This window comes from Microtus ochrogaster, unplaced genomic scaffold (genome assembly GCF_000317375.1).
Source record: "Microtus ochrogaster isolate Prairie Vole_2 unplaced genomic scaffold, MicOch1.0 UNK1, whole genome shotgun sequence".
In the NCBI taxonomy this organism is placed as follows: domain Eukaryota; kingdom Metazoa; phylum Chordata; class Mammalia; order Rodentia; family Cricetidae; genus Microtus; species Microtus ochrogaster.
In genome coordinates, this window is record NW_004949099.1 from 16,484,217 (window position 1) to 16,505,559 (window position 21,343).

Genomic DNA, 21,343 nt, shown 5'->3' on the forward strand with positions numbered 1-21,343 from the left:
TGGCCTGCACACGTTCTCACATAATTTCTCACATAATACACACACACACACACACACACACAGAGAGAGAGAGAGAGAGAGAGAGAGAGAGAGAGAGAGAGAGAGAGAAATATAAAAGAGGCAAGGATGCCAGAGATTTGGGTCCTAAGGACTTAAATAATCAGACTTTGTTTGCTGAAACGGGGTTGTTATGGTGGATAAGAGTCAAGCAGTCTGACATCCTATTAGATGACTTTTGAAGATGTTGTTGGCCTGAAACCATGCACACTGCAACCAGAACTGCTACTAGAGTTTTATAACACAGGCTGCTAATTGTTTGTCCTATAGATTTTCTATGAATTCTGGACATGAGACTGCCAACATGCTTTCCTTTAGAAATCAGCATTTCCTATCATTTTCAGGCTATCTGTAATTTTTCTCATTAGTCTCATTTAGAAGGATGATGATAAGAGTTGCCTCTTTTGGCTTTTGAGTGACAGAAACCCATCTTCAATTACTGAAGAGGGTAATTGCTGTTAAGTTAAAGATGCTTTTTTAGAAAGCACAAGTATTTGGATGCCAAAAATTAAGTGTTTAATGAAAGCTACAGTACTTTGCTCGAGAATCCTTCTGTTATTTTACAATCAGAGACAACACCTACAGGCTGCATTGGTGGAAATCCTCGCATGCTGAATTCCATGATTACAAGGACACACAGCTTAAACTAAGTTTCAACTAGACTGTAAAAGGCTGCAGCATATCTTTTGAATTCGCAAAGTGCAGTCAAGAGGAAATACATTTGATTAATAACAGTACTTCAAGCTGGCCCGCTTCTTCAGCTTTCATTTATCCGCTCAGTCATCCAGTCCGCATTTAATGAGGGGTTGACGTGTGCTGGGAGCAGACTGGGCACAGAGTCTGGGGGAATAAGGCACACAGGCCTCTCAGCATGGTTTATCAACTGCAGGAGCAAACAGAGACCACGCCGGGCATCAAAAATGGTATCTCAGCTCTTTATAACTGCAGCACCTAGATGATTTCTTCAGATGATGATCATGTGAACCTTGCCAGAAATTCTTCAATAAGACTTGAAGCAAAACCTCATCAATGCTTAGGATGATTCTTTTCAAAGCTGCCAGTAACAACATCAGAAATAGCTGTGAAAGATGGCATCTTATTTTATTTTGGTGCTTTAAAACTCACGAGCATAATTTTTAAAAAAAGGACGCATGTTCTTTTTTTAAAATCTTAAGAAGACCGAAGGAGTTATGAAATTTCCCATACAATTTAGAAGAACTTTGTTAGCAACACTTACAGAACCCTGTGCCGACTCTAGGTAGCTGCAGCACCGGAGAGCACTATTTTAAAGAGAGACTGAATTCACTTGGGGAAATTCCCATTAGACATCAGCTGTACCAGCACAGGATTCCTGACTACATTTGGGCATCTTACCCAGTTACCAATCACAGAGCAAAAGCATAATAAACACTGGTTGGAAAGGGACGGGGACATTCTGAGGATGTGGTGGGAAGAGAGGAGGAAACAATGTTTCATATTCTGGATGACTGTTCCATCACCTACTCCACCATCTTTTTGAAGGAATCTAAATTTCCTGTGGCTCAGTCTTTTCATTTCTAAAGTGAAGACACAAATAGCTTCCAACCCAGTGCTGCTATGAGAATTAAGAATCAGTACACGAACAGTGTTATGAACTGTGAGCAGAAATTGCTCACTGAGTGTTAGCTGTTAAAACTGTAATTATCATCATCGTTATGTGTACATTTGTCTTTTCATGCTGTCTCTCCATTATAAAGGGGGTTCGTTTATTTTTTGAAGACCTAATTTCATTCCCTGTATATTATCAAGATATTTTTATTAACACATGGATACTTTTTTTTGTATCCCTTATACACCAAGCTTATCACTGATATTTTTACAGTTATTTATTTAGTGTGTGTGGTACACATGAATGTGCCACAACACACTGTGCAAGTCAAAGGATACTTGCCTTGAGAGAGTTAGTTCCTTTCTGTTCTCAGGTGGGTTCCCTGAAACTCAGGTCTTCAAGGTCAGAAGCAAGCACCTTTACCAATGAAGCAATCTTGCTGGCCCATAATATCATCATTTAAAATTTTCCGAGCAAGCAATCACATTGATTATTAAGTTAGAGCAGAGTCAAGTAAACCTGCTTAAATGTATTTTTTGCATTTTGTTGATGCTGGCTCTGAACATGTAAATAACAAGGAATATTTAAGCCTTCGTAATATTGAATTATTATCAAGAGAACCAAATATCTTTACTGAAAAATATAAATGCAGATCATTTTTCAGTTTATGCATTTCAAATAGCACACTCTTGGTTTAACTATGTGTTATTCATAAGAAATGGGCCACACTTTCCCTGGTAATTAGGCAAGGATAATGTTAAATCCTCACATTAGTGCGTTGCTCACAAATGGATGCTATGGAAGGGAATAGATGGCTTTGTTGCTACACTGTTGCTCTGCAGTGTTCATTATGCTAATAAGTTGCTAGATACACTTTTTCTCCTTATAAATAATGCAAGCATAAACATAAAAATTTCCTTCATCAAATGACAGTGGTTAATTAACATCGAAAGTAGTAAGATTACACTTCATGTGTACTTTAAATTACTGGTATTATAGTACCACTTGCCTATAATATTCATCTATATATTACTAGCATTCTTAGCAGTTTAGGCAATGAATGTATGCTTTCAAATAAAATTTCGACATGGTAATCTGCAAACAATGGCTCAAATGCCAGCCAAAAACAACAGTTCTACATAAACTTAGTGAAACACGGAGATCTACCGAACTAAACTTTGAAAATAAATCAGGAAAACAATTATGAATAAAGAAAAACACCAGCGTGCTCAAGGAACTTAACCCCTTCATGCCTCAATTTCCTCACCTTTAGAATTAAAATCGAAAGGGAATGATCATCACGTATTTGGGACATGACTTTTCTCAGCCACGGTCATGATGACAATAACAGTAACAGGTTAAGTCAGAGGGGACGTGCTATGAGAAGGTAACGAAATGCAAATAACTGACTTTCTTGATGATGAATTTAATTATAACATTGTCACAGCTCATGAGTTAAACTGAATTTATAGGCACCAGACTCAACTTGGAAGACGACATTGGCATTGCTGGTTAGTCTTTTTAGTGTGCAGTACATTTGGTTATGTGGACATCAGTGTCTGATTATTTTAACCGTTTAATTCATTTTGGAATCTATTTTTAGAAATTGAGAAAGAAAGGCTTAGAAAGTAGGCTCCCAGGTGTTGGCATCAGCTTCCAGTGATTTATGCTCAGCACAAGGTTCAAAGAACTCAGGACCTGTGATGGTGGACCCAACAGAACCTACTACACATAAAAAGAAGACTAGATGGACTTAGCGCCCACAAGCACATTTTCTCAACAACGTACATTTATGTTCAAATGGAAGGGCTACTTAAAGATTTTTTAAATTTATTTATTTATTAAAGATTTCTGTCTCTTCCCCGCCACCGCCTCCCATTTCCCTCCCCCTCCCCAATTAAGCCCCCCCCCTCAGCCAGAAAAGCAATCAGGGTTCCCTGTCCTGTGGGAAGTCCAAGGAACACCCACCTCCATCCAGGTCTAGCAAGTGGAGCATCCAAACTGCCTAGGCTCCCACAAAGCCAGTGCGTGCAGTAGGATCAGGATACTTTGAAGGTAGCGATGTACAGGCCTCTGGGTTTGTGAGGTGTGGCAGTGAAATATTTCACCATGCAGTGGGGTTAATGACAAGCTACCATTCAGGTGATAAAGGAGACAACAGATAATGGAATCTTTTCTTCATATTCTGAAACTGGAAAAATGAGAATCTACTTACGGGTTTTCTTGGTGGTTGCATTAACTGTGTCACTGAAGGGACCAGCGCCTGCGCTGTTGTAAGCCCGGACGGCTGTGTAATAAGCCAGGTTGCTCTTCAGGCCCCGGAGCACAGCCGATGTCTGATTTCCTGCCACTTTCATTTTGCTGGATGATTCTTCTTCTCCTCCATTGTTCCAGTACCGCACCTGGTGGACAGCAGAGACAAAACATGCAAACAGCTGGACCAAATACTCCTTCTTCCAGAATTCAGTCACTTTTATTAACATGGGTGTTATGATGTATTTTCTTGTTTATTCCACCAACGCTCCCAAGAGACCCACTGTGTGCCAGGTGCTGTACTCAACCATGTCACAGCTGTTGGTACGCAGAAAAAGGGAATGAAGAAGAGTTAGAAAACAGTCATCTAAACAAATGAAGCAGAGACATTCCGGGTGTGAGTGCAACAGAATACAGGGTTGCAAGTGCGTGCAAAGGCAGTGGAGAAACCCGCACACCGAACAGCATGCTGTTCCCATTCCTCTCCTTTATAACCCTAACCCAATCTCAGATCTGCAATGCTGGAATATATTTGTGAAGCATGAATAAACTCCACAGGAAAGTGGAGATTTCTTCTGGAAAGAAAGGGGAATGATGGCAAGATCTGAGAAAGGAGACTGACCACTGAAATATTCTGCAGCGATGCTCAAGTGTCGCCAAGTCCACCTGTACATGCAGACTAGCAGCAAGAAGTAGTTAAAACAGCTATTTTAAGTATAAGAATGTTAAAATATTGCTATTCTTCATATGCTAGAATGATTTTTGATTTATTAAACAAGCATTGGCATAAATGCTATAAAGATGCAAAAATAAATAAAATATACCAGTGATAATATTTGGCAAAAAGAGAAGTAATAAATGATAATATAAAAACCATTGTCTGGACACAGTGGGGACTATCCAGTTGGTATAGTGCTAGCTATACAAGCATGATCACTGCAATTCTGAGCCTTAGCACTCATGGCAAATACTGATTGTGGTGGCATGCATGTATAATCTGAGTCCTGGGGTAGAGAGACAGGAGGAACCCTGGGGCTTCTTGGTCAGTAGGTCTAGGACAATAAGTGAAGTCCAGGGTAAGTGAGGAAATCTATTTGAAAAAGTGAGGTGGAAAAGTCATTGGGGAAGATAACAGACATCCATCTCTGTTCTCTACAGGCATGCTACACACACACACACACACACACACACACACACACACACACTAAAACAAAAATAAAATATAAAATATAGGTACATATATTTACTAAATACTTTTCATTTGCGTGATAATATGCTTTCTTTGTTTATAAGCTTACATTCTTCATGAGGTAAAACAATGACAAAACAGAAATAAAAAGCTTTTGTAAAATACAAGCACATGTTAGGTGGGAGTAAGAATACTTACTAATATTTGATCATTTACCATAAACAATAAAGTTAACATAAAGGTATAAAGAAGACTTGACAACTAATAAAAGCATATTTTGTATTTGTGTAAATATGCTTGCCCTTGCCTTTTTTTGCAGTTGACAAACTTTTATTCCAGCATTTATTTTTAAAACCTTTATAATAAAATATAGCTATAAAATCAGTTTTATAACTCCACAACTATCGTTAATTTGAACACAACGTAATTAGTAACCAAAAGCCACACTCACAATCAAAAACACAATAAAGATTATGAAAACCTAGGCTATCTCTGAAAACATACGTTCTCTCTGTCAGAATAGGCAGATTTGGTGTTTATAGCTGTGGTCAGAATGCTCACTGTAAGCCTCATGGCTTCACAATAATGTTTCTAAATTACCCTACTAAACAGTTCAGCATTCGGTGTTTCACCCTGTATTATAAGTCCCTCCCACCCATATACATGCTCTTTCGGGGTCACCTCTGTGCACTTATCTTGCAAAAGAGTTATCGTTTCCATGAGACCCTCAGCTGGGGTATCTGAACCCAAATCCTTAAACCAGAGGCAAATATAACTTTCTTTACTAAGCCACTGATAAGCAAAGTGTTAACTGACACTAAAATCTTTTATAAATCTTATGTCACTAGTACCGAACACTGTATATGTATTGTGAGGTTTAGATGACCTGCCCTTGAGGACATTGTCTAGCTATTTTCTAAGAATGACATCTAATCAATAATTATAATAAAACGTTATAGAGAGTCGGAAAGCTTGTGGCCTGGGATATAGCACAGGCTGGGGGAAAGTATCACATCAATCTGTGTTCTAATAATCCTAACTTAACCAGTGAGGCAGGAGAGGGGAGGAGAAGTTTGGTAACTCAATCAAGATCCTCGTTAACTTCTGGTCTCCTGTTAGTTTCTAACCCGAGTCATTCTTTTCTGTGAGATATCAAGTTACTCCAGGTATGCTGCCAGAGGAAATGTGTCTTGGGAGACTGATTAAGGTAGAAGGAAAAGTAATTCACAACTGGCATGTGACGTCTACTTTCATGAACCCATTTATGCAGAGTGCTTGGAAGTTCATATGTAAGCATTGCATGTTTGTACTACAACTCATCTCCGAGGACTGGAGAGATTTATCTGTAGACCTTTAGAAACAGAAAAATGTGTACCAACTTTGACCATAATTCTAGTCAGTGAAGAGTGACTGCCTTCTTAGATAGCTTAAAGAGGTGAATAAATAAACAAATAGCCAGAACCAAAACAAACAAGCAATTGAAAATTTCCTATAGGCAAATTTTCTCTCAGTATCTTAATATGTTCTACAATATTTTTCATAAAAAGGTATTCATTCTTTGTCTTTTGTTTGTTTGTTTGTTTGTTTGTTGTGGAGGAATTGGAACTCTGGGCCTTGTATGTATAAGGGGTCTACTTAAGCTATATTTTTCTTGGGATCTTTTTAAAACTTCATTTTTATTTATTCTTTGTGTCTTTCACATCATGCATTTCCATGTCACTCATTTCCTTCCCCTTTGTATCCGCCCTCTGCCCTTGTAACATGCCCCCACAAATAAAACAAAATGTAAGAGAAAAAAGCTAAAAGCTCTCATCATAGAAACTGCAGTGTGACACTATGGATCATGCAATAACCCTCTTCATCCATATTGTTATGTACAGGTGTTCATTGCAAGGAGTCACTGGTCTGGTTTGAGGCCTCTGGTTTCTGCAATACTATCCATGTTGGATTCTCACTGGGACTCCTCTTAATATCCTATTATTGCTCTGTGCTGTGGAGATCCTGAAGTTTTGGGTCTGCAGGACCAGCCCCTTCATGTGCTCCAGCAGGTAACAGTTGGGGTGGATGTTGGAATGAGACAATTCATAACCGTTGGCCTGGGGATTTGCACAGTTGTTCCATTTACCAGCCCTACCCTGTCTTCACCACTTGGGAAGGTGGCCTCTACACCGTTCCTGGGCAACACAGTACAGTTAGCTGTGAAGGTATAGGTTTGGGAGTGCTCAAGATGTGAAGGCAGGAAAATTGTCCCTGTCCCTTGCTCATCGTTGTAAGGGGGGAACTAGCATAGATAATGTTGAAGAGCTTACTCTGGTGGGTTGGGCCTCGTTTTAGTTTTAATTTTCAGAGTTTCATTAAGTTGTTTGAGTTCAAACTCATTGTCCAACCCAGGACAGCCTTGAACTAGTAATCCTCCTTTGTCAGACCCTCTGAGTTATCTGTGTCAGCAGGTATAGTTGCTAAATAATTCTTGCAATATTCCATGTTCCTTGGGTTGTGTTCAAGATCCGAAGAGTAACAGCACTCCTACTGAGAACATAATATCTTCTTGCTAAGGTTCAGTTTAAAGGTGCAGCTAACACATGGATATGTGAAGAGAAATGTGTGACAGAAAGAACTGTCATGAGGTTGGGAGAACATGAAGGCAGTTTCTATAAAAAAAGAAAAAGGAGCAGAAACTCAAGTGTTATAAATGAGGAACTGTACCAAGAGTCACAGATGGGATATTAGCTACCAGCCTATGAAAGGAGATGAAGAAGTCATCATCTTACAATACCCAACTGTATTGCAAAAGGGATAAATTCATTATGCAAGAATAAAGTCAGCTACATTTGAAGAGTAGGAAGAAGAACTCTTAGAACTGGCAAGAAAAATTCCTAGAAAATAAAATCATTGATAAGATGAATGGTAGAAATGGTTATATATTAGTCCAGAACATGGCCCAGAGAAATAAAAAAAAAAGTAACGAAAGTAAAGCTAAGAGACATGGAAGACGTAGTGCTAACTGGAGCCCTGAAAAAGGGACAGGGGAAAAACAACACTCAAAGGACACATGGCTAAGATTTTACAAAACTTCATGGACATAGGCACCTTCATCTTCTAAACCTACTTGGAGTTTACTGTGGGGAAACTAACATGGTAAACCATACGAAAGGAAGGTGCTTCTTAGCTACTTTCCAGAGCTGGACACCTGGTAGGTTTAGTTTGACTCTATAATGATAGTAAGACATTGAATCTTGGTTTTCTGGAGAGGAAGCAGTGTGTGTGTGTGTGTGTGTGTGTGTGTGTGTGTGTATTTATGCATGTGTGATGCATTTTCTTCATTCCTAAGGGCCGTCTCGCACCATAGGAGATGATTTGCTGGGTCCAGGGGTAGGTTGATCCCGAATTTCCTGAGAAACCAAAACACTGCTTTCCAAAGTGGTTGCACAAGTTTGCATTCCCACCAGCAATGGATGAGGGAACCCCTTCCTCCACAACCTCTCCAGCAGAGGCTATCATTGGTGTTTTTGATTTTAGCCATTCTGACAGGTGTAAGATGATATCTCAAAGTTGTTTTGATTTGCATTTCCCTGATCGCTAAGGAGGTTGAGCATGATCTTAAGTGTCTTTTGGCCATTTGAACTTCTTCTGTTGAGAATTCTCTGTTCAGATCAGTGCCCCATTTTCAGAGCTCTATTGCTGAGCAAGTCCCTCCTCAAACACAGCCTCATTTTTCTACAGTTTCTTCCACCCTCAGTGGATCACAAGCCTCTTGCAACTTCTGTAGAGTAAGAAAGATATTTTAAGAAAGAGAAATGATATTTGTGTTCTATTTCATTATTGGTTATTTGTAATTTCTTATGTGTAACATTTACAAAACAAACCTTATTATCCATGGTTTCAGAATTCCCCTAAGACCATGGAACAAAAACTTCATTGAACTGTGAGATGACTTGGACCAACACCATTTAAGAATACTTCCCTTTTTTCTTTACCAGGCTGGGTATTAAATTACAACTCTCCAAGCATCGATGAAACAGTAGTGCTTTAATTTGCTGATGAGATAATACAAGTTTGTTTTGCTTTTCATTTGAATCATAAAACCATTTTGCCAGTCAATACAATTTAATCTGGGTAAGGAAACAGAAACAAACTTGAAGAATGTCAAGATTAAGAATGTTATCTCTGTTTCCGCAAGTAATTTGGTTACCCCAAAGTAATACTCCTGCTGTGAGGACTCTATTATCACTGTAATAGAGATTTCACTTAATTTAAGTATAACTGAAATGCAGTGCATAAAGATACTATATTGAAAAGTGGTGCCTTTGCCTAGTCGCTAAAGAACTGGTATTCAATTAAGAATACTTTTTAAATAGATAAAAGTGGTTATGTGCATGCTTAGAGATTTTCAAAAGGATAAATGTTTTAACAGGGTTGCTACATGCAACACTTTGAAATAAACAGAAGGCATGGAAAAGTGCATTGAGATATTTTAGGAAAACAAGCCCGCATTTATCTTTTACTCCTGGCCAATCTGTTCTTGGCCCTGGGAGAGTCATGTGGAAAAACTGCACACATCAATCTGGCTCATTTCCTGCTGTCTCCTCACTGGACATCATTCAGAGGGGGAGTCTAGAAAAACCGCAGTACACCTGGGAAGCAAGAGTTGTCCTCAGAGTTATATGGCTGAACGCCAAGGCTGCACAAGAATCCCCGTTACTTTCCGCCCCTGAGGAGGGTCACTGCAACCAGCCTCTATTGCGGAACTCTGTCTTCCACCCTCTCTTCAAATCTGTACTTTATTCACTTAAATAAGTTTTGCCTGAATTGCATTACGCAAATATGTCTTAATTGTCTGTGTCCAATTTTCCTCTGTTCGTTTTCCTATGTGAATTCCTCGCTCAGTAACAAAGAATGAGCATAAAGACATATGCCTCCGCTTCCATCTCTCAGAGAAGGTACTCAAATATTTGATATCTTTTTCAGTCCAGTGAAAATGTTAGGGACTAAATACAATCTGGGCAGCTGTTTGGAACAGGAGGCTATATAAAAGCATCAATGAGTCTTAGTGGGACATTCTTTTGGATTGTAGTCCTCTGTCAAACTTAAAACAAAAATCTACCAGGTTCTCCCTAAATATGCCATGCTGAGCTAGTTTGCATGTATAGGTTTATTCACACACTGAGAAAAATTATTCCGTCTGGGTTTATTTCTTTTATTTTTAATTAAAAATAATTATTGACATGCAGTAATTGTACATACTTGTGATGGTTAATGTTAACTGTCAGTTTGACAGAATGTGGGATTACATGGCGGACAGGCCTCTGGGCATGCCTCTGGGGATTCTCTTGATTGCATTTAACTGAGGCAGAAGACCCACCCAACTGTGAGTGGCATCATTCCCTGTCTAGCACTCTACAATAGATAAATGATGAAGGAAAATTGAACAGAAATACATATTCATTGCTCTTTGCTCCTTACTGGGGACATAATGTCACTAGCTGCTATGATTTTCTTGTCAAGTTGGATCAGAACCCCGAACTCTGAGCTGAAACAAACCCTTTCTCCCTGCATTGCTTTGGTTGTGGTATTTTGTCATAGCAGCAGGAAAAAAAACTGAGGCAAAATTAATACCATATGGTGTGGTATTTTAGTGTTTGTATACAGTGTACATAGCTCAAACCAAGGTAGTTAGTATTTCCTTATCATTTCTCTTTACTATGAGAACTTTTTTCTACATCCACACACACACACACACACACACCACAAAAATAAATACAATAAGTTATTATGAATGATATGAACTGACAGCAGCTGTGACCAGATGCACAAGACCTGCAAGTTCTATTTAAAGCAGCATGGATGAGGGTGGGGCTCGAATGTCTCATCCCTAGCTGAGGAGCTTTTGGTAATTGAAAGTGACTGGGCAATGCAGACTCAATTTTCAGTGTGTGGCCCTTGAATGAGGCTCCCCATGGTCTAGTAGATTATCTAGTAGATTATACCTATACATACACAGAAAAACACTACTCTCAGCCATGATCAGAGACATTGCTGCTTGCAGTGGATCATGGTTGAATTCAGAGACTCCTGGTTACTCAAGGTGCTAAGAATATGTTAGTGTACAGTGCTCAGCCCTCAGCATAGCTATTGGAAGCATGGACTAACAGTGGCTGCAGTTATCTTTAATGGACTTTCACAAGACTAGGGCTGGTCATCAACAGTCAGTCATGGATGGAGTGGGGCACATGCATCCCTTACCCCTCCCTTTAGTATTGCCTGGAGGGATACTCCTCACTGTTTGTCCACTTGGCTGCAACAAATAGTTCATACCCATGTTGACACAGATGGCCCTGGATAAGCTCAGTAGGCTACAAAAGAAAGCAGACATCATGTGGAAAAGGGGTATGAGGAAAGAGGATGGGGTTCATAGGGGTGCGAGGGTCAGGGAACAAATCAACATGCATTATATATATGTATGATATTGTCAAAGTATTTTTTTAGAAATTAAAATGTTTTGAATAAGGAGAAAAAGGAGGAGAGAAGAGGAAGAAAGAAGAAGAAGGAGAAAAAGGTGGAGAAGAAGAAAAAGAAGAAGAAGGAGGAGGAGGAGGAGGAGGAGGGAAGGAAGGAAGGAAGGAAGGAAGGAAGGAAGAAAGAAAGAAAGAAAGAAAGAAAGAAAGAAAGAAAGAAAGAAAGAAAGAAAGAAAGAACTGTGTTCTCTTTCTCAGGCATGAAATCTTCATACCCCTACAGGTTTCTGCCTTGTCTTTATCATGTCTGCCTATTTGTTCATATCCAAAGGGCACCAGGAAAGACATGAGCCCGACTGTAACTGCTTAGTAGATGAAGTAAATTGGAGCCCAGGGAAATGAGCTTCTTAACTAATGCTTGATGAAATTATAACGAAAGTTAGTCTAGATGTTAATGATGACATATACACTGGTTTCCACATGGGCCATAACCAGCTCTCACAGAGATGAGAGGGAGGCAGGAGCTATTAACAAGTTCAAAGTCAAACTTGGGAAACTGCAACCCACAAACTCAGTCAAATGACTAATAATTAATTAGTCTACTAAGTTATTTATCCTTCCAGGTTAATCTTTAAGTAATTTCTGATTCTAAGTAAAAGTATATTTTTATCAGGCTAGAATTACATAAATGTATTTTTAACGTTTTCCCCACAAGTTCATGGTTCTCTTAACTCATTTTCTTTTTTCTTTGTGTATATCATGCACTTGAATACATTTTCGATCATGGCTTCTTTTCACACTCTATACTTTACATTTGAAGATCCTGTTTGTTACTTTCTGCACAATTCAAACACACTCCAACCCAAGAGTTTATATAGAAAGTCCCATTACCACTTTTCTTGCAATCCCTTGCCTCCTCCCCACCAGTAAGAGGGACAGCAGCTTTGGGATCACACACTTGATGCACAGTGGATTTCTTTTCTTTTCTTTATTTTTAATTTTTTGTCAGTAAAATTTGAATCCAAAGCTCAACATTCAAAATAGAAAGTGGAAGCTGTAAGCCTCCTTGGGCCATTTTAGCAAATGCTGATTTTTTTTAAAAGAGTAAATTTATTCATTTATTTTACATCCTAATCTGAGTTCCTCCTCTCTCCTCTCCTCCCAGTCTGTTCCCACCCTCCAGTCCTCTCCCCTTCTGTTTCTGTTCAGGAAAGGGCAGGTCTCCCATGAGTATCAACAGAACATGGCATATCAAATTTCAGTAAGACTAAGCACCTCCCCATGTATTAAGGATGGGCAAGGGCTTTTTTTCGTTTCATTCCCAAATAAGGGTGTGAGTTATTGACTAGTATTATCTCTATTTTAAGTGACCCTTGGAAAACTTTATAAATATTTTGAACCTCACTTCCCAAACAGCCATGTCTGAACTGTATTAATGTAATCATCTTTTTTCATACTACCCTGAGAACTTGGGAAACAGGACCAAGCAACTAAGTGAAGTTCTTTATCCCATACGGGGCTTCTCCTCTCACCCAGGGAGATCTGACTGCAGGAAAATGGTTTTACCTCTACTAGAGTTGTAGTGACTTCCACTAGGGTTCCTTGATTTTCTGTCAATCATATGTTCGCATGCTTTCTCTGACATGAGATTTATTTTCAATAAAATATTTTTTTCTGAATGATTCTTCAGCAGCTATATTTATATGTTACCAAAAAATCAGTGCTGGGGACACAGCACAGTCAGTACAGAGCTCATGTGCCTTACTTAGTCCAATCCCCAGAATCCAATGCAAAAAGTGGGTGCAGCTTGGGTGCCCTCCATTTCTCTAATTGACTTCAATTAAAACTCCATGTTAAAGAGGCATGAACAAATGGATACCTGGGGCTTAGTGGCCGTCTAGTCATTCTGAACTCATGAACTCTAGGTTCAGTGAGAAATCCTGTCTCAAAAATTAAAAGTGGAGAGAAATAGAGGAAGATACTTAACATCAGCTTTACAAATATGTGTACACACACACATATATAAGCAGCCTGTAAATGTCCTGTGCTAACAATTCCCAACATTCAACATTCTCAAGATGTTTTATAAGCTCATAAGTCAAGTATATAGTAATTATTTTTTTTTTTTCTTTAAAGGGTATGACAAGGTACAGTCATGTTGGGACTTACGATTTTACATTTTGTCTATTTAAGGTAAAAGCACTCGAGGCTGGGCTGGCATGCATTTCTTTTTTCCAACTAAAGAGTGTCAAATGTATACATGGATTTCCTTTGGCTAATTTTGATTAAAAGCGGAATCCTTTGTCCTGCTCCTCTTATGGAAATTTCAATTACAGTCACTCCTGGGCTCATTTTCCAAAGCTGGGACAGGTAACTTCTTATGGCACTTTAGTAAGACTAGGGGGCTGTTCTAGGTGAACAGGTAATCACTGCCGAGTGCCAGATCACAGGTGCTCCTTTCCGTGGTCTTGCCATGAGTCTGGGAACTGCTAGGGAGATTTAAAAAAGAACGTCTTCCACCAAGACCAAAAGTTTTCCATATTTTCTTCCTCAGTACCATCCAAAATACAAAGAAGCATCTACTTATATTTCGTACACTATGGAAAGAATTCTAGGAAGGCAAGTAGGTATCAAGTCATGTGACTCAACTCTTCCTGAATTTCTTCAAGTTCTTGTTAAATAAGAAAGCCTAGACTTGGTGTCTGCTTGAGACTATTTACTGGAATAAAATTGGCAAATAAACATCTTAAATAGTCCCCTTAAACATAGTTCCCAACTGGCTTTTTATTTCCATGAGCCATATGTTATGAAAAATACCTTGCACATGTTACCTTGCTCAACTTCCTGAAAGGAGGAAGCGTATGACCTGCTCATACAGCAGGGGCTGGCTCTACCATCATTGCTTGCCAGCAGTTCTCCTGTTTGCAACCCACATAGCTTCGCTGCCATTGACATAGTCAGTTCTCTAATCCTTGGGAGATCCTGCTGCTGCCCTTTCATAGCCCACTGCTTACGTCTGCTTCGCAGAGTCGGGTGCCTGGGTTCTTAGACTTTACTCTCCGGCCTCCTTTCAGTGGCTGATCATGTCCTTGCTGTATTTTTATGGTGTTATACTCTCTTCACCTCCCTTTCCTTAAATGAGCATTTCTCAACCATATTTGGGAAGCCGTCACCTTCCCAAATACTTACTAAAGCATGTACATTTCCTACCTGTTTTCATCCAGTGGTTTTTAAGGAGAGTTTGCAGAGCCCATGCTTACTGATAACCCCAGGTAATTCTGGGGAACTGGCCCATACACTATCTACATCTTGAGTGTCACTGCTCTGGCGCCTGTCCTTTCTCTAATTCACTTGTTAATATTTATTTAAGTCAAGCCTTGTTTGGTTACAAGGAATGGAAACACTCAGAGCTGTTCAAATACAAAGAGACTTTAATGAGAAGAAGGGCAAAGTGGAAAAGAATCTCAAGGGTACTTGAGATTCAGGTAGCTATTAAATGGTTCTTCTGTTTTTTTTTTCCTTTCTAAAGATCTATAAGCTCTTGCTTGCTTTATCCTTCAGGATCATACTGCTCTCATCTGACCAGCCTTGCCTAGCATGCCTGGAGTGTTAGCTTGCAAAATATGAAGTGAGTTGTGAATCTGACAGAGCACCTCAATGGATAGAATGTCTACCCCACTTACTTAAATATGTCAGATAAGAACCCCATTGATTGTGGTGGATGTTTTATAGATCAGTTGCCTGAGATCAAGTGCCCACCCTGGGACAAACACCTGCGGTTGAACTGAAAAGTAGAAGGGGATACAGCTGTGTCAAGCAAACATGCCCATGTAATCCTGTCCAAATCACCTCCTTGCACACAGAGGTCATGTGCTGGTCGTTTAGTTTTGTTGTCAACATGACACAAGGTAGAGTTGTCAGAGAAGAGGAAGCTCAGTTGAAAAATGCCATCAGATTGCTTTAGACAAGTCTGATGGTCATTTTCTTTACTAATGGTTGAAATGGGAGGACCAAGATCACCGTGGGAGATGCCATCCCTTCTGCAGGTGGTGGTGAAAAATGTAAGAAAATAAGTTGAGCAAGCAATGAGAAGCAAGGCAGTTAGTGGCATTCTTCCATTCTTCCATTTTGCTTTGGTTCCTGGTTCCTGTCTTGACTTCCATGAGAGATGGAGTGTGGCCAGAGAGTGAAATAAATCCTTTCCCCCCAGGTTGCTTTGGGAGATGATATTTTATCACAGCAATGAAAAAATGAACAAAAAAATAAACACAGCAAAAAATAGAAGACAGATGTTGGTAGAGCTAAAAATCATAACTATTATTCCAAAAATATTGCTGATAAAGAAATCTTAATATTGTTTTGTTTTTATTTTTCTAATTCTGAGCTCCACTGCTCTTTACTAAACACTGGTTCACATTATCATTCAGCACCATGTGTGGGATAGTCCCACTGCGTTATTCTGAAGCCACCATTCTCCAAGGGATCCCTGTAAGGATATCTACATCATTTGTGCTCAGTCGGAACTGTTTATATTCCTTCCGTGTTTATCTGTTTTTCCTTTAATTTCCTGGGTAAACTTTTTGCCCTTGTGGACCCTATAGAAATGGCATGTTCTTTTCCACTCAAACATTTATTTTCTTGCTAACTTATTTTGACTTGCATTTTATTTGGTCTTAAGATTTCATCTCTTTAGATATATCTTCTTATTTCACCAAATACAGAGATCACTGCAAGTGAGAGTTATGTCAGAGACAGCTAACTATGCTAGAGAGTAGAAGAGAATCTTAGAATGTAACAAGAACACCAAGAGAATAGGACAAAAACCCAGGAATATGTTTTAATGATGACATAAAAATTGTATATATATATATACGTATATGTATATATATATATATATATATATATAGTGCTGTAGTTCAATCTTCTTATTTTAGAGAATCCACATAGAAGATTTTGATTTTGATTACATGATTTTCCTTCATATTTAGTATATGAGCCTTCTCCACCCAACTTGTTAATTCTACCTACCTGGCTGAGTTAAATATGCAGATGCACCTGCCAGTAAGAAAATGTCAGCTGCAGACAGTATTTGTCTAAGATGTTGATGATAAGAAGAATTTCAAAGTTAACAAAGTGTAGTAATATGGAAAAACACATTAATTCTAAAGCAATTACCTCATAGCCAAGTAAATGTCCATTGCTCAACTTCCAGGGAATTGTATTCCATGAAACTTCAATTTCTGAGGAAGACAGGCTATGGGCAGAGATGTGGGATGGGGCTACTGTAGGCTCTGTTCAGAAACAGGAATTGGAATACAATGATAATGTTGATCATTCAATTGACAAATCATCTGAAATCCTAAATTTAAAAATATTCCTGGATTTTATGGGGTTCTCAGAATTTTGCTTTTTCTCAGAATACTGGTTCTTAGCAGACATTTCTTCTCTTTGAAATCCATCTCTGCATTAAATGGTTTTGATCCCAGGCCATAGCTCCATGAGGCGGAAACAGAATCAGGGTTTAAGGATAGGCACAGTGGGTTCTCTGTCCAGAAACTCTCAGGGTTGGGGCAGGAATATCAGGAGTACTTAGCACTAATCAAGCCAGTACTGGTGTCTAGAGCATCAGATCATTTTCTGAGCCCCTTGGATTGTGATTCTTTATGAGGTGCATTGGTTAGATTTCACTTTGCCTTACTGAGGCCCTGTAACATATTTTTAGTATGCATCTTGTTGCAGATGGGACAATTTAACAGTAACAGCAGGGCGGAAATGAGCAAGACAAAAATAAGTGGAAGCCTCTGGATGTTTCTTCCTCCTACCCACAATACTCAGGTCTTAGGTGCATGGGGAGGCAGTATTTGTAAACTTCCTGGCTCATCACTCTTACTTAAGCCCTCTTCTGCCTTTATATGTCTGCTAGTTTCTGGAAAATGAATCTGGCTATAAACATTAGGGTCTCTGTTTTGAAAAGATTTCTACAACCATTTCCATGCCTTCCCATTAATTAAAATGAAAACATAAGACTGGAGGTGGGGAGTTTTGGTAAAACTGGCAATATTTATTATTATTTAAATCACCAACATTGAACCATGTTTTATAATTCATTACCAGATTGTTAGGTAGGGGAGAGAACATGCTATCATATTTCTTAAGTTAAGAATGGTTAAGGCCAATGTTCCCTGTGTGAAATTGGCTGTTCCATTTACTAAATATATATTTAACAAATTCATTCACATCTTTCATCAATATTCTATTTTCTCATTTTAAAATGGAGACTAATAATTTAACCTATACTTCAACCTTTATCAAAAATTTCAAAATGAAAATGCATGGCAGATGTTGAGTGCTTCATATACTGTAGTATGAGATAAACATTGATAACAGGGCTAATGTTCGGTTGTCAATACCTCAAATGGCAATTTTGCTTCATTCTCCTAATTCATTACCATTTTCTCAAGAGAGCTGGAAAGAAAATACTGTGTTTCGATTTCTTGAAGAGGTATTCAAGCAAGTCAGAAGGACTGAGCTGTTTCTGAGTGACGTCTGCAAGTATCTACAAGAGCTGGGGTCATCCTTCAAGGACACACAACTCTAAAATGTCAACCTCCTGGTTCTCAGTATCCATCATGCTTCAGTCCTTTGCTGAGGCCTCAAGAAATACTTTTCACAGCTCTGGGCCAGGCTAGTTTGAAGGGTTGCCTAATTTTCACACCAGAAAGAAAAATGAACTTTGAGAGGTGACAGTATCCCATGGTTCACAAGATGAAACTCAGGATTGGAATGCCTCATGAAGAGTCTTATTATTATACTCTGTAACCATCAAGTGAGTCCTAACATCTCAAGTCAGGAATGGTTGATTGTTATGATCTGCCCTGGCAATATAATAACAGCTCTGATGACTGCTCTTTTGAAAAAAATATACATGTATCTGAAGCCACAAAGAACTTTCAAGACATTTCTTTAAAATAATGCATTGATTAGATTGGAACTAAAGACTTTATATTTTCCATACCTTCCTCTGCAGAGAATACTGTTGTCACTGGGCTAAAGGGCCCTTCACCTTTGTTATTGTAAACACCCACTTTAACTTCATAGGGTGAAAAAGGCACAATGCTTTCATTCCTAAAGACATATCTTGGGTTATCTGGGGATGTCACCACTGTCTGGATCCAGGTGGTAACCCCAAGTGGGCGGAAAGCAACCACGTACCCAAAACCTCCACCATTCTGTAGTTCTTCAGGGACTGGCTACAAAGAAAAGACATATTAAATCATCCCCATTCATAAGGACAGAGCAAAAACGATGGAGACATCACTTGTGAATCTGAAAGTCATTAAATAATGATTTATATGGAATTAAGCAGATGTACTTTTAAAATGTGAAAAACACCCATGGGACAGTCAGGTGAGATGCTTTTATACAGTCACATGCCACTCATTCATAGGCGTCAAGATAATGAACTTACATCTTCTACAACTATTCAGATATTAGAATATCACATAGTCCAAGTCTGAGTTTCTAACAACATAAGCTTTCATACAAGAATACCTGTTATTTTAAGACAAATAAGAACAATCAAATCTCTAAACGCTAATTTTATAGAAAAGGTCATACCTGGATATTATGACTCAGTACAGAAAATTAGAGAGAAAGAGGAAGTGAAAACAATGCACTAAATTCAAAGCTGCATGTGATTAAAAGATTCTACTTACACTCAACTCCAGGAAAATGACATTTTACTTGTAATCAACATCTGCAGATTACCGAGAATTTAGTTCCAGTGTCGTTTAAATGTTAAATTCATTGTTATGGTGTCTCCTGATTGTGACAGGAAGTCAAGGCTGAGAGAATGGCCAGGAAGAATCTAGACAGCCAAGCACATGACGCTCTGTGTGATAGCAGTGGGAAACACAGAGTTCCATGGAAAATTATGAGTGAATAAGAGTCAACTGTTAGGGCCTGATTCTCAGTACTGTTTATTATTTCCTTGCCTCGCTGTCTTCATTGATACCACATTGTGAGTTTGGAATGACATGAGCATGTGCAAATGAGAGGAAAGGTGATTACCACAAAATGCAGCAGGGTGAGCTGCAGTACCATTGGCATCAATGCCACTAGGACCAGCACCACCACTACTAGCTATAGTACCATGGACCAGTTCCAGGACTCTCTGAGTTATAAGCACCACCACAATCACTACCAACAACACCAACTCCATGAGGTAGTTCCACCAACATCAGCACCAACATTGCCATCATTGCTGGAAATGCTAGAATCAGCAGCATCTCTTAAGAGCACTGGTAAGAGCACCCCACATGACCCACATTCATATTCCAAGACCTCCTACTATCACTGCTGCCACTAGCTCCATAGAAACACCAGCACCAGCAGTACCCCTGACAGCACCAACACATCAAATAGTTCCAGTAGAACTGCCAGTACTAAAGGCATCAATACTAGTTTTGTCAGTACCACCAATATCACCAAAAACAGTGCCGGCAGCAAAACCATTACCAGTGCCATAATAAACATCATCCATAGGTCCAACAACATTGGTAGTATCAGCATGAGGCCCACCACCATTTATACCGTCGATAGAACCAACACTAGAAGCATTGTGACTTAGGCCGCTAGAGTTACCACTAGTTACACAAGTACCATCACCAGGATTGGTCATACAAGAATCGACACCAACACCAATACCAACACCAAGAGTACCACTATTAGAAGTAGCATCTGATGTGGGATGCCCTTTTCTATACTGTGAATATGTCTTACTACCATTGGTTAATAAAGAAGATGATTTAGCCAATAACCAGGCATGTGGAAAATCCAAGCAGAGAGACAGGGAAAGAAGGCAGAGTCTGAGATGCCATCCAACCACAAAGGGGAAAGATGTATTAGCATTACTGGTAAGCCATGGGGTAAATGGTGATACACAGATGAACAGAAATAGGTTAATTTAAATTAAATGTTAAATTAAGAGCTAGTTAATAATAATTCTGAGCTAATAGGCCAAATAGTGTAAATAATATTAAAACTCTGAGTGATTCTTCAGGAACGGTAGGGCAGGAGAGAATGCTCCAGTAATTAGCATCATTTGGATAAGTGGTGGCATCATTATTACACCATCACTATTACTGGGACCATGAATTTTATAGTTTTATCATCACTGCCACTAGCAGTACTGATATCTCCAGCACTACATGACCACCAGTACTATCAGTGTTGTTAGAGCACCAATGTCATTAGCACTACCACCAGTACAGACCTATAAATGCCATCAGTACTACCAGTAACAGAAATCATATAACCAATACTACTGCCAGAGCTACCAGAAGCATCATAACTAATACCTGGCACAATTATCATCATGACCACTAAGACCACTGGCACTACTGTTACTGCCATATCAATACCACCACCAGCACCAGCAGCAGCAGCACTATCATTTCCGCTACCATCAGCACAACCAGAGCTATGGACATTACTAGCACCCATGACACCAACAGCACCATCACTATCAAAAGCAGCATGAGTACCACCAGAATTGCTAAGCCCCAGTCAATGCTGCTGCTAATACCATCACAGGTACAGACACCATGAATGATCAGCACTCTCCAAACCATTAGCACCATTAACAGCATCAGTGGCAGCACCATGTCCTTGTACTGTTACTAGCACCAGACTCAAAAATATCCCAAACACTAGCACCATTTGCCATCAAAAGCAGCAACAGTAACCTATCAGCAACATGATCAACAGCTCCTTATTTTCCTGTGCAAACATGAGTACCAC

At 39.2% G+C, this 21,343-nt stretch overlaps 1 protein-coding gene across 2 annotated transcripts in view; it reads right to left on the reverse strand.

Annotated features, from left to right (window-relative positions):
• Cntn3 (contactin 3) overlaps window positions 1–21,343 on the reverse strand; it is a 374,705-nt gene that overhangs the window by 12,652 nt on the left and 340,710 nt on the right. For both annotated transcript variants that reach the window (XM_026788227.1, XM_026788228.1), the window contains 3 exons: window positions 18,558–18,792; window positions 16,718–16,833; window positions 3,861–4,047 (listed from right to left, as the gene is read on the reverse strand). In XM_026788227.1, the coding sequence (XP_026644028.1) occupies window positions 3,861–4,047; window positions 16,718–16,833; window positions 18,558–18,792 (538 nt within the window). The remainder of the gene's footprint in view (window positions 1–3,860; window positions 4,048–16,717; window positions 16,834–18,557; window positions 18,793–21,343) is intronic.